Source organism: Epinephelus moara, chromosome 19 (assembly GCF_006386435.1).
Source record: "Epinephelus moara isolate mb chromosome 19, YSFRI_EMoa_1.0, whole genome shotgun sequence".
NCBI lineage: Eukaryota > Metazoa > Chordata > Actinopteri > Perciformes > Serranidae > Epinephelus > Epinephelus moara.
The window spans coordinates 41,203,612-41,216,252 of NC_065524.1; the positions used below are offsets into that span (position 1 = coordinate 41,203,612).

General features: G+C 42.6%; 2 protein-coding genes across 2 annotated transcripts in view; both read right to left on the minus strand.

The window, feature by feature from the left end:
* The window catches only part of apmap (adipocyte plasma membrane associated protein), an 18,224-nt gene extending 10,461 nt beyond the window's left edge, over positions 1–7,763 (minus strand). Inside the window, exons 1-4 of the mRNA XM_050071674.1 lie at positions 7,487–7,763; positions 5,424–5,540; positions 1,567–1,682; positions 1,387–1,479 (exon numbers count right to left, since the gene is read on the minus strand). Of these exons, the coding sequence (XP_049927631.1) occupies positions 1,387–1,479; positions 1,567–1,682; positions 5,424–5,540; positions 7,487–7,578 (418 nt within the window). The 5' untranslated portion in view covers positions 7,579–7,763. The remainder of the gene's footprint in view (positions 1–1,386; positions 1,480–1,566; positions 1,683–5,423; positions 5,541–7,486) is intronic.
* A 236-nt stretch (positions 7,764–7,999) lies between these two features.
* Positions 8,000–12,635, minus strand: LOC126407018 (zinc finger protein OZF-like). Its single transcript, XM_050071670.1, has 2 exons — positions 11,643–12,635; positions 8,000–11,561 (listed from the first exon to the last, which is right to left on the minus strand). Exons 1-2 carry the CDS (start codon positions 11,713–11,715, stop codon positions 9,898–9,900), a joined length of 1,737 nt encoding a protein of 578 aa, XP_049927627.1. The 5' UTR covers positions 11,716–12,635; the 3' UTR covers positions 8,000–9,897.
* Positions 12,636–12,641: the final 6 nt, after the last annotated feature.

Sequence of the window (12,641 nt, forward strand, 5' to 3'; positions counted from 1 at the left end):
ACAGACAGACACACAGACAGACACACAGACACACAGACAGACACACAGACACACAGACAGACACACAGACACACAGACACACAGACAGACAGTATCATCCTGAAACAATAACTAAACTCTGTTTATTTAATACTGAGATATTGAAATAATAATAATTATTGGCAGATTTTAATGTTGAATCACTGAAGTCATGTGTCAGTGAAATGTTTTTGCTAATAATTTGTCAGATTCATGTTCAAGTGTATTTTCACACATATTCTCATTGAAAAAAAAAAAAGATCTTCAAACTGTCAGTTTCTACATTTCTTATGTTTTAATGCTGAAACCTGACGACGCAGTGAATCTGAAACTGAACGAAGGATTTCTGAGGTTAAACTGTCCCAGACCAACAGTTAGTCGTTATCAGTCAGCTTCCTGTTTGAAGAACCGCCAAAATAAGTTCCTCCTAATCGTCTGACTGCTGAGTTGTTAATGTGACACAGCTGCACACAGAGCAAACACTGCGCTCACTTCCTGTTTCACAATAAAAGAACCTGTGTTGTAGTGTTCTGTGATTTGAAATGAAACGTACGGACTGTTGGGGTGAGACAGCCAGACTGAGGTGAGACAGCCAGACTGAGGTGAGACAGTGTGTGTTTACAGGACGTGGTGTTCTCAGTCTGTGTGTTTAGTGTTGAAACAGTGAACAGGAAGTAGACGGTTGGAGCAGCGTCATCGTGTCACAGATTGATTTCTCACAGTGTCCACATGAGACGAGGTCAAAGGTCACTGAGGGACATTTTATCTTCAGCTAAAAATAAATTGAAAAAACAACACTAAACTAAATTCAAAATTACAATAAAAACTAAACAAAATTAACCCAGTCAAACTAAATTAAATTGAATTGAACCAAAAACTAAACATAAAACTAAACTAAACTAAACTTGAACCTGAACTAAACTAAACTAAACTGAACTAAACTAAACCAAACTAAACTAAACTAGAACCTGAACTAAACTAAACCAAACTAAACTAAACTAGAACCTGAACTAAACTAAACTAAACTTGAACCTGAACTAAACTAAACTAAACTAAACTAAACTTGAACCGGAACTAAACTAAACTAAACTAAACTAAACTAAACTAGAACCTGAACTAAACTAAACTAAACTAAAGTAGAACCTGAACTAAACTAAACTAAACTAAACTAAACTAAACTTGAACCGGAACTAAACTAAACTAAACTAAACTAGAACCTGAACTAAACTAAAGTAGAACCTGAACTAAACTAAACTAAACTAAACTTGAACCTGAACTAAAACAAAAAGTAAACCAGATTAAGTTAACTAGGTTAAACTAATTTAATTTAATAACTAAATTAACTTTTAGACTCAACATTTATCTCACCACAGGGAAGTTTTCCGAGTCTCGTCACCGTGTGAATTCTTCGACCGACCAGCTTCACGATTTTCCCATCAGCTGTTCCAGCGAACAAAACGTCTGTGGACAGAAGAGACAAACACGTGTCAGCTCTCAGTCTTCTTCATCGTCCAGCTGTGACAGGAGGTCAAACTAAACTACGCTGACCTCCGATGTTGGCGATGGACTCGGGTCCGATGATCTGGTCCTCGAACAGTCTCTGGGCCTCTCGGAGCTTCAGGTTCGGCTCCCAGCAGCCCTTCATCAGTGGAGGCTCCTTCAGACTGCAGCAACACAAAACAACCAGCAGGAGGCGTTTCAATATATACACCACTTTACGACTTTAAGGTGTTAGCACCGCTGTTAGAGATACAAAAATCTGAATTCATTCAATTCAAGTCCAAATTTTTTGTTTTTATTCACTGAATATGATGAGTTGTTTCTATTAAAAAAAAATAATAATCAAAATATCAGAACTTTATTACGGAAAATCTTTTTATCAAATTTACAGCTTCATTCTAAAAAACAACTAAATATTGTTTCTGGAAATATTACACACAAATTTTTTAAAAATACTTTCTCTATAAAATAATGCAACTTTATTTTCAAAATATTATGATTTTATACTTAAAATAGGACAAATTAAAAAAAAATTATATATATACATATATATATATATGCAACTTCATTCTCAAATGTTACTATTACAACTTTATTGTTAAAAAAACAACTTTTTTCCCCTAATATTGTATTCTTCTTAAAATATAACATTTTACAAAAAAGTTTTAGAAATAATGTGATTTTATTTTTTAAATATTACATATTTTAAATAATATAATAATACTAAAACATATGTATGTTAATTCTTAAAATATTACATATTATTTTCAAAATATGTTTATGTTTCATATATATATTGTATTTTTTAAAAACATTTTTCTATAAATAATGCAATTTTATTTCCAAATTAATGAATTTTCTTTCAAGTTAACAACTTGATTCTACACACTTTTCTAAATATTACTACATTTTCTTTGAATATTTTCTAAAAAACACACACTGCATTATACCAAAACACAACTTTTTAAAAAAGTACTGTGATATTACATCATCCAAATAGTACTCTCATAATATTAAAACTTATGTACGTTTATTCTTAAAATATTACTTTTTTTTTTTTTTTTTTTACAAATAAACAACTTTTCTCTCAAATTTAATATTTTTTTCTAAATACTTTTACATTGAAATATTACAACTTTTTTCTCTACATATTACGTTCCTCTAAAAATTTTCAAAACTTTTTTTTTTTTTTTTTAGACATAATGTGATTTTATTCTGAAATAAGACATAATTTATATATTACTCTTGCCTTGCCTATTACAACCTGTTTTGAAAATGTAACTTTTTTAGAGGTACATTCGTCCTTAAAATATTACAACTTTATGTTTAAATAAATAAAACCTTAATCATAAAATGACTCTCCTCCCAATCGTGGTCTCTGTCTGATATCTCAGTCAAGAGCTGACACTTGAAATCTTGACGTGTTTCATCCTGTCCGACACAAAGTGACTCAAGAGTTTTCTTTACTGATACTGGCACCTGTCACCTGATCATTCCTGACAAAGGATGATTTGTCTTTGCTGTGTAATAACTGTATTGTGAAATGATGAAGTTGTGTGTCCAAACTGTCAGACTCTCAGACGTTTGTTAGAACTTCCTCTGATAAATCATTAACCAGGAGAGTCAGCAGATGTTCAGATATCTGCAGCAGAGAGTTGAAATGTTCACAGTCAGCCGTCAGAGACTCATCAGAGTGAGTTCGCTCTGACAGACGACCGACTGAAGAACCACAGACACGTTACAGTCATGTCGACAAAGATTCATCTGATGTGAAATTATTACCACAAACACATCTGGGACTCCATGTCTCAACATTTCAGCAGGATGATGTAAGAGGAAGTCAAGTTTACATCACAGACATGGTTTCCATGACAACTCTGCAGGATGAACCACCTGATGGATTATTATTTATCGAACAATCATTAATAAACATATTGAATATGGACATGTTCAGACGTTATGGTGGTTACAGCCTTCAGGGTCATCTGAACCACATAAAACTCTACATTTAAAACATCAGCTTGATTCGTTCTGTTGTTGTGAGGTCATAATTAGGGGGCGGGGTCAGCGAGGGGGAAACAGTCGTCTCCTGCTGTAGAGTGAAGTTTTTAAACTGACAGGAGAGTCACTATCACATTTACTTTAGATATTATTAATTCAACTCACCATAATATCACAACTCTTCAGTCATTAACGCTATGATGTCGACTGCCATCATGTTTTAGTTTGAGTTTGGAACCAGCAGTAAGCCTTCAGACATGGTACCTAGACCCTGGGTCTGTTCAGACAGTCCTCTTAAATGTGGGCGGGGTTGTTGTCACTCACTGCTCCGTCCAGCACTCGCTGTATTTCCTCATCAGCGGTGACACAGATGGAAGTCTCCACCTGGTTTATCGTCCACAGAACGAGGCTGCACGCCCACATTTTCAGAACAAAATAGAACAGGCTGCAGTGAGAGTCTCTCTCCATGGGATATTTAAAAATAGCCGCTTTGTGCATTTAGTCCTTCTCAGGCAAGCTCAGGGGTTTAGTGTTGCTGTAGCCCACATATCCAAAAAATATTATTAAGATGTCCAAAATTGTTTTTATAAAATGTCTTAGAACAAAAAGTAAATTAAATGTCTGAAAAATATTTTTTAAATGTCCAAAAATGTTAATGAAATGAAAAAGCAGCACTAACGTTACTCAACGCCCGTAACCTATATTCTAACGATGTGCTGTGACGTTATCATTGTTATATTTCTAACCTCAGTGACTTCAGATCCTTTAAGGCTCACAACTTTACCAACAGCTGAACAATCTGAGACTGTTTGGATAAAGAGGAAGATCCTTTTTATTTGAACAGAAACAGTCCTGAAATCACCAAACCCACCAGACTCCATTTAAATAACCAGTCATGTTAGTGTGTATAGAGGCGGCATGTTGTCACATCTAACTGGTGAATTAAGGGTTAATTTAAACCAAACAGAGCTGGTGATTGTTGGAACAGTGGAGAGATGAACTGAGATGGTTTCTTCTTTTTGTTTTAAAGATTATTTTTGTGGGCTTTTTGCCTTTAATGGACAGGACAGTGTGTGAGGGGAGACAGAGAGAGAGAGAGAGTGGGGACTGACTCGCAGCAAAGGGTCGCAGGCCAGACTCAAACCCGCAACCACTGCAGCGAGGCAATGCCTCTGTACATGGGGCGCCAGCACTATCCACTACGCTACCGACGCCTCCTGAGATGGTTTCTGTGAGTTTTATTTTGTTTCTGTCGTCTGTGCATAAAGTGTGTTTAATGACGATAAAATGATTATTTAAATGCAGTCTGGTGGGTTTGGTGATGGTGATTTCGGTGCTGTTTCTGGTTAAAAAAATAACCTATTTCTCTCTCAGTACTGGAGCAATTTCAAAAACTGCTGTTCCCATCAGTCAGAGACACAAAACACAGGAGAAAAGAGTCCAAGTTGAAAAACTGCCCTTAACTGTGGATGTTGAAGTTCATGTGACGTGCAGAAAGCCACACAGCGACTCGACTTATTTCTTATCTCAGTTTTCATTCACTTAATATCTGGTGTTTATTTTGTGACCCCGCCCCGCTGACACATCTGACTAATGACAGGAGAGAATGCTGTCCTGACTTTGCTGGAATATTTTGGTTCACTTGATGTTTTTGTGAGTAAAAACAAACTGAACCAAAGTTTACTGACAGCTGCTTCACCTGAAATAAAAACACGTCCGCTAACATCGGAAAAATGTAAAACATTTTAAATGAGAAGAATTTCACGCAGCAGGCAGCAGATAGTTAATCTGTCGGGTTTAAACTGATCACGTGACCAAACATGTCAGGTCATGTGCGGATGGAGGTTACTAATGCTGCAGTGTTCAAACAAATCAAATGTTCTGCTGTGAGCAGACTGACTCACCTGAACACGTCAGGCTGGATGGGAGACTCCAGGATGAGGATGATGAACAGGAGAGGAAGAAGCAGGAAGCCACCCAGAGAGAGCAGAGTCACCTGGAACACCTTCCCGCTGTAGGTGCTGAGAGAGGAGAGAAACAAGGAAACACTTGACACTCTGAATACTGAACACTTTGTTCTCTGGGGCTCCTCAGGGATCAATCCTTGGTCCTCTACTCTTTAAACTCTGGGGTTCCTCAGGGTCATTACCTATGAAGGAGGGGAGGGAAGTGAGCACAGCAGGAGGAGAGTGACAGCTGACGAGGAGCAAGTTGGAGTGATTTAGCGGTGTTTTGGTGGTGTTCATTTTGTAAATAACATTTAGTGTTGTTTTCACCATGGTTCGTAGTTTTGCCATCGTTCGTCTTTTTTGCAAATGTTCGTGTTTTTATAGTTCATAGACAGTCATAGTCAGTTATAGTTTTGTAAATACTGGAGGAGAAATGTCGAGAAGGTCAACGAGGGACAGGAGAGTCCCGTTGAGATTTGTGGATGAGGAGGATGGACCGGAGGAGACCGGTGTAGTCATCTCAACCACAGTAAGTAATACAGTTTGTACGCACTGGATATGTATTCCCAGCTTTATTACAATAATGATTTTCAATATCCAGTGTAAATTTTCTTACTGGCTCGTTTTAGAATCGAGAATCGTTTTATAATCGAAATTGTTGCCCTTGGAATCGGAATTGAATCGAATCGTGAGGTGCCTACCCCTACTCCTCAGGGATCAATCCTCAGTCCTCTACTCTTTAAACTTTACTTTATTTACAGAGAGTATCTGAAAGGAGTCGAGTGTTTGACTGAGTTTCTCTCAGTCAGAGTATTATTATCAATAACGGTACTGAAATCAATATATCAATTTAAAATTAACTAATGAGCTGGTAGCTGCTGAGATCTGCATAGCTATTTAGTTTTATGCTAAGCTAGTTAGCATCTCCTCCATCGTGAAAAGATTTAGCCAGTGTTGAGAAAAGTACTCAGATCATGTACTTCAGTAAAAGCAGTAATAAAACAATACCACGTTCAGAAATGTACTTAATTACAAAAGTATTATTATTAAAATACTTATGAAGTACCAAAGTGTGCAGAGTAATCTGTAATCACTGAGGCATTAATGTGTTGATGAATTTAATGCTGTAGCTGGTGAAGGTGGAGCTGATTTTAATGTCAAAAAGAAAGTTCAGAGTGCTCAGAAGGTTCATCTAATCATGTGACGAAGGTGCTCTTTGGTGGGAATGTTGACATCAAAAAAAGGGAAATCCAAGGCACTCTTCTTTAAATGTATAGAGGGTTAGGGTTAGGGTTAGGCTTCTTCAGGGTGTAACTGTGCTGAGGGTTACACCCTGAAGAAGGCTTTTGTGCCGAAACGCGTGGGCTGTAACCCACTTTCATCATGTTTTAACCTTTTCTAAATGAAACAGCCATTTTTTAAATAAAGGCTTTCTATACATTTAAAGAAGAGTGCCTTGGATTTCCCTTTTCTGATTTTAATGTCTTTATCTACTTTATAAACATTATTTATTATTAATTATATCAATTATTATTAGTATTAATAATCTGAATCTGTAAAGTAACTAAAGTGTCAGATAAATGTAGTGAAGTATAAAGATGGAGGAGAGAGCAGAATAATAAAAACACTCAAGTACAAGAACTCCAGCTCTGTACTTTAATTCAGTAAGTGAGTAAGTATGTACTCGATTACTTCAGCTGCTGCTCTATTTAATCAGCCTTCAAGGAATAATAACTTTATGTGACGTCATCAGCTCAGATACTCGGCAGGTAACGAATTTCAACACCGGAAGTCTGTTTCTGAATCAGATCGGTTTTATTTCCTGTTTGCAATCAGCTCGTTGTGACCAATAAAACACACAGAATCACTTCCGGTTGTCTGATCAATAATCAATGAGCCTGAAACATCCGGCTGCTGCCTCACGGTGCTGCTGAGGCGGAACCGGAGACGGTAACGATCCTGTTCCGCTCGGTGATCGTGTGTTAGTGTCCGCCCCGGGTCCCGGTTCCGTTTCTTACCCGGATCCTTTGTAGCGGTGCTCCGGCAGCTCGTCGGTGATGACCTGCGGTCGGTGCACCCGCCGGAACCGGAGCCCCTCCGTCTCATTCATGCTGCTCTCGGACGGTTCACTCGGCTCAACTCGGCTCGGCTCAGATCAGGTGTTGGTCTGGAGCTGGAGCGGGTCACCGTGCTGACGTTTAACCCGGGTACAGAGGGACTAAACCCGGACAGAACCCAGTCACCATCTCACCGGGGTGTTTACACCGAGCCACTGACAGCTTCCGGTGTGAGACTTCAAAATAAAAGACCCCGGTCACACGCATCAGCCAAGAAAAAAAAAGAGAGAGAGAGAGAGAGAGAGAGAAAGAAAACAATCAAAATAACAAAAAATAAAATATAATAAATATAGATATACAATAAAAACATAGAAAAAACCATTTAAAATTTAATTTAAAAACTCGGCAAATACTATATATATCAAATATAACAATAAATCAAAAGATAAAGATAGAAGAAAAAAATATAATGTGGAAAAAAGTTTTAATAAGTAATACAAAATATTAAACAAAATAAAAATGGAAGAAATATTACAAAAGGCTCCAAAGCTCATTAACATTTAGTCATGTGGACATGGTGAAGACGAGCTGCTGAAGTTCAAACGCAGCATCAGAATGATGAAGAAAGGTGATTGAAGTGACTTTGAACGTCTGAGTATTTACTGGGATTTTCAGCACAACCATCTCTAGGGTTTACAGAGGATGGTCCCAAAAAGAGAAAATATCCAGTGAGCCAAAATGCCTTGTTGATGCCAGAGGTCAGAGGAGAATGGCCAGACTGGTTCAAGATGATAGAAAGGCAACAGGAAGTCAAATAAGCACTGGTTCCAACCAAGGTGTGCAGAAGACCATCTCTGAAGCAACAACACCTTGTCCAACCTTGAAGCAGATGGGCTACAGCAGCAGAAGACCACACCAGGTGCCACTCCTGTCAGCTAACAACAGGAAACTGAGGCTACAATTCACACGGGTTTTCTCACCAAAACTGGACAATAGAAGATTGGAAAAACCACATTCAGATGGAAGCATGGATCCATCCTGCCTTGTATCAACGCTTCAGGCTGCTGCTGGTGGTGTAATGGTGTGGGGGAGATTTTCTTAGTACCAACTGAGCATGGTTTAAACACCACAGCCTACCTGAGTATTGTTGCTGACCGTGTCCATCCCTTTATGACCACAGTGTACCCATCTTCTGATGGCTACTTCCAGCAGGATAACGCACCATGAAGAATTAAGGCAGTGCTGAAGGCAAAGGGGGTCCAACCCAGTACTTGCAAGGTGTTCCTAATAAAGTGGCCAGTCTTTTACACACAGAATGGACTGATGACTGATTATTTTTAGGCTTTTAACGTGTGACAGACGGGCTGACAGTCGGCAACCTGCAGCCACTGTGGCCTCTGTACACAGGTCGCTGCCCCGCCCACTGAGCCTCTGGGCGCCTCGACTGCTGAACAAGATTAAGGACAAGATAAAAAAACAGACTTTAAACGTTGAACATGTTTTTTATTTCAGGTTTTAAGTCACGTTACAAACATGTTTCAGTGTGAGCGATGATGATGATGATGATGATGATGATGTCAGTTTCCATCTTTATTCTTCTCCTGCAGTATGAAACCAGGAGGTTCATTATTTGAACACGACTCTGATGATTTATTTTTCCTGTCAGAGTCTGAAAGCAACAAACGGACACATGACCTCATGGATGACGTTAAACTGTAAATAAAGAAGGTGTGAAACAGGACGTGTCTCATCGTAGACTCAGATCTGATCTCTGTCCTTCCAAATGTTTCCTCTGCTGTAAAATAAATGTTCAGAGCATTTAAAGTTTATTAAAGTATTAAAGTGAAACTTTTCCAGGATGATTCGGACTGAAGGAAGTCGGTCACATTCAGGAGGAGAAAGGTTCAGATCATAAACGCAGCCTGGAGGAATAAAAACATCTGAGACGTCACACTTTAATATTTCTGTAAAGTGACACATCTGAACAGCAGCTTGAGTCGTGCAGTCTGTTTCTCTGACAAACGTCTGCTGCAGCTTTAAAAACAAAACAAAATATACGTTTAAATGTTTTCTCTTCTTCTCTGGACGTTCAGCTTCAACATGAGTCATAACTGTCTCTTTAGAGTCTCTCAAACCAAAACTTCAGTGTTGGGTGGTGCAGTGGTGTTCGCACCATCACCTCACAGCAAGGCACAGAGCCCCGCCCCTCACCCAATGACAGCAGGGATAGGCTCCACCCCCTGAGACCCCTGACAGTCGCTCTCAGGGAACGTTTCCAGGACTGACGGTTGTCATGACCTCGTGTTTGAGGCTTTTGACCATACGCTCTCAGGACAGGTGGTTGCTCCTCAGCTTCCTGTCTGACTCGCCGCTCACTCAGCAGCGACACACTTGTGCTCTCGGAGGCTCCTCATGGAGGTGAAGCTGCGGGCGCAGGCGGAGCAGCTGAACGGTTTCTGTCCTGTGTGAACCAGCTGGTGAGACTTCAGGTTGTTGTTCTGACTGAATCTCTTCCTGCAGACGCCGCACTCAAACGGCTTCTCTCCGCTGTGGACGCGCTTGTGTCTGACGAGGTTCTGTGACACGCTGAAGCTCTTCCCGCAGACCTCGCAGACGTACGGTTTCTCTCCGCTGTGCGTGCGCTCGTGCAGCTTCATGCTGGCCTGCGTGGAGAAGCTTTTCTGACACTGAGCGCAGCTGAACGGTTTCCCCTCCGAGTGGCTGCGGCGGTGCGTCTTCAGGTAGCTCAGTGAGCTGTAGCCGCGGCCGCACACGTCGCAGGAGAACGCTTTGCTGGCGCCGTGCAGCTGCAGGTGAGTCTTCAGGATGTGGGCGCTGGTGAAGCTCTTCCCGCACTCGTCACAGGTGTGAGCTCTCTGCCCGCTGTGAGCCAGCTGGTGGCGTCTTAACGACGTGGACGAGGAAAAGCGTTTTCCGCACTCGCTGCAGCTGTGCGGTTTGATGCCGGCGTGGCCGCGCTCGTGCACCAGCAGGGCGCTGCGCTGTCTGAAGCCCTTCCCACAGGCGTTGCAGATGAACGCCCATTCACTGCTGTGCACGGTGCGGTGCACCTTCAGGTGTCCGGCCTGCGTGAAGCTGCGGCCACACACGGTGCAGCTGAACGCCCGGCGGCCTGAGTGGACGAGCTGGTGGCGCCGCAGGTTGGCAGACACGTTGAAGCTCTTCCCGCAGGTGTCGCAGCTGAACGCCTTCTCTCCGGTGTGGACGCGGCGGTGCACCGACAGGCTGCTCCTGCTGGAGAAAGAGTTCCCACACTGCTCGCAGGCGTGCGGCCGCTCACCTGTGTGCGTCCTCAGGTGAGCCGTGAGGCCGCTGCGCTGGCTGAAGGTCTTCCTGCAGACGCTGCAGGTGAACGGCTTCAATCCTCTGTGGACGGTCAGCTGGTGGACGTGGACGCTGCGGCGTGTGGTGAAACCTTTCTGACAGGTGGGACATTTGAAGGGTTTGTCCTTCAGGTGGACTCTGCGGTGCGCAGACAGGTAACTGTGTTTGGAGAACTCCTTCCCGCACTCTGCACACCTGAACCTATCGTCTGTCTTCTGACAGGTGAGCCTGTGCTCTCGGAGGCGGCACCTCGCCACCAGCGTCTCGCCGCAGGACGAACAGGTGAGCGTCTGTCCGTGGCGTCCCCAGCTGGACGTCAGGTGCGTCCTGAGGTGGCTGCGGGTGCCGAACACCTTGCCGCAGTGAGGACACCTGTGGGGCCGCTGCTCACCGTGCACGGTGAGCTGGTGGACTCTGACGCTGCTGCGGGCGGAGAAAGTCTTCCCGCACGTGGAGCAGGTGAAGGGACGCTCGCGGCTGTGGACACGCAGGTGAGCGCTCAGGTTGGTCCGTCTGGAGAAGCTGCTGCTGCAGACGCTGCAGCTGAAGCTCCGCCTGCCGCCCGCCGTAGACATCTGCTCTGATTGGCTGCTCTCAGCTTCGGGAGCGTCTGACTGGTGGCTGACCTCCACCTGAGGGTCTCCTTCAGCTGCAGGGGGGGCGGAGTCCCGCCGAGGCTCGACGGCGGCGTCTGCAGAGACAGAGAGATGACAGAGGTAAACATGTGATCACATGATCACATGATGACATGATGCTGACGATCAGTCCTCACATTGTCTGAGCTCCTGCTGCTCCTCCAGCAGCCTCCTCAGCTCCTGCAGGAGCGCCTCACAGAGCCTCTTCATCACCGCCAGCAGCTCCTCCTACAACACACACACACACACACACACACACACACACACACACACACACACACAGGAAGCCACACGGCGCTCAGCGGCGGCAGCTATAGAAACACGTCCGGACCAGTGACATCACACTAATCAATCAAGATGACTTTATTGTAGACAAACATGTGACCACATGTATTTATTTATTATTATTCTTTCTTGTTTACATCACAGCGACTGTAACCAATCACAGCTTCCCCTCAGGATCAACAAAATATTTTATTTATTCATTTAAAAAGGGAGAAAAATAAATAAATAAGTATTTTCCTCTTTAAATGAAATTCAATAAACAGCAGATTGTGACAGTGTCAGAGGACACACACACACACTCTCTCTCTCACACACACACACACGCGCGCGCACACACACACACACGCGCGCGCGCACACACACACGCACGCACGCACGCACGCACACACACACACACACACACACACACAATGACTGAAGTTAATAAATAATTTATAATGAGCGATTAATCGATCAGAGTGCAGCTGGTGCCTGTATCACGAAGCGAGATCAACCTTTCCTGGGTTACCCAGTACCCCGCCGGTATCACGACGCTGGATATCAACTCAGTAACTCAACCCAGAGTTGCTTTATCAAGAGCCGTGAACGCGCACGCAGCGGACCAATCACAATCATGAGAGAAACGCAGCGTCACTGAGCGTCACTGAGCGTCCTCACAGAGCGCCGTATGTGAGGATAAAAACAGTATTTCTCATGTGAGGATCAGAATTAATTCTACTAAAATATGAGGAGGAGAAAAGCAACATTAGAGAAAAGGCCAACACCGTGGCAGCTGCAGGAGGAGGAAACATGCGTGGCAACGCATAACGGGATGAATAATGTTTAGTTTTAGTTTAGATTAGTTTATTTGC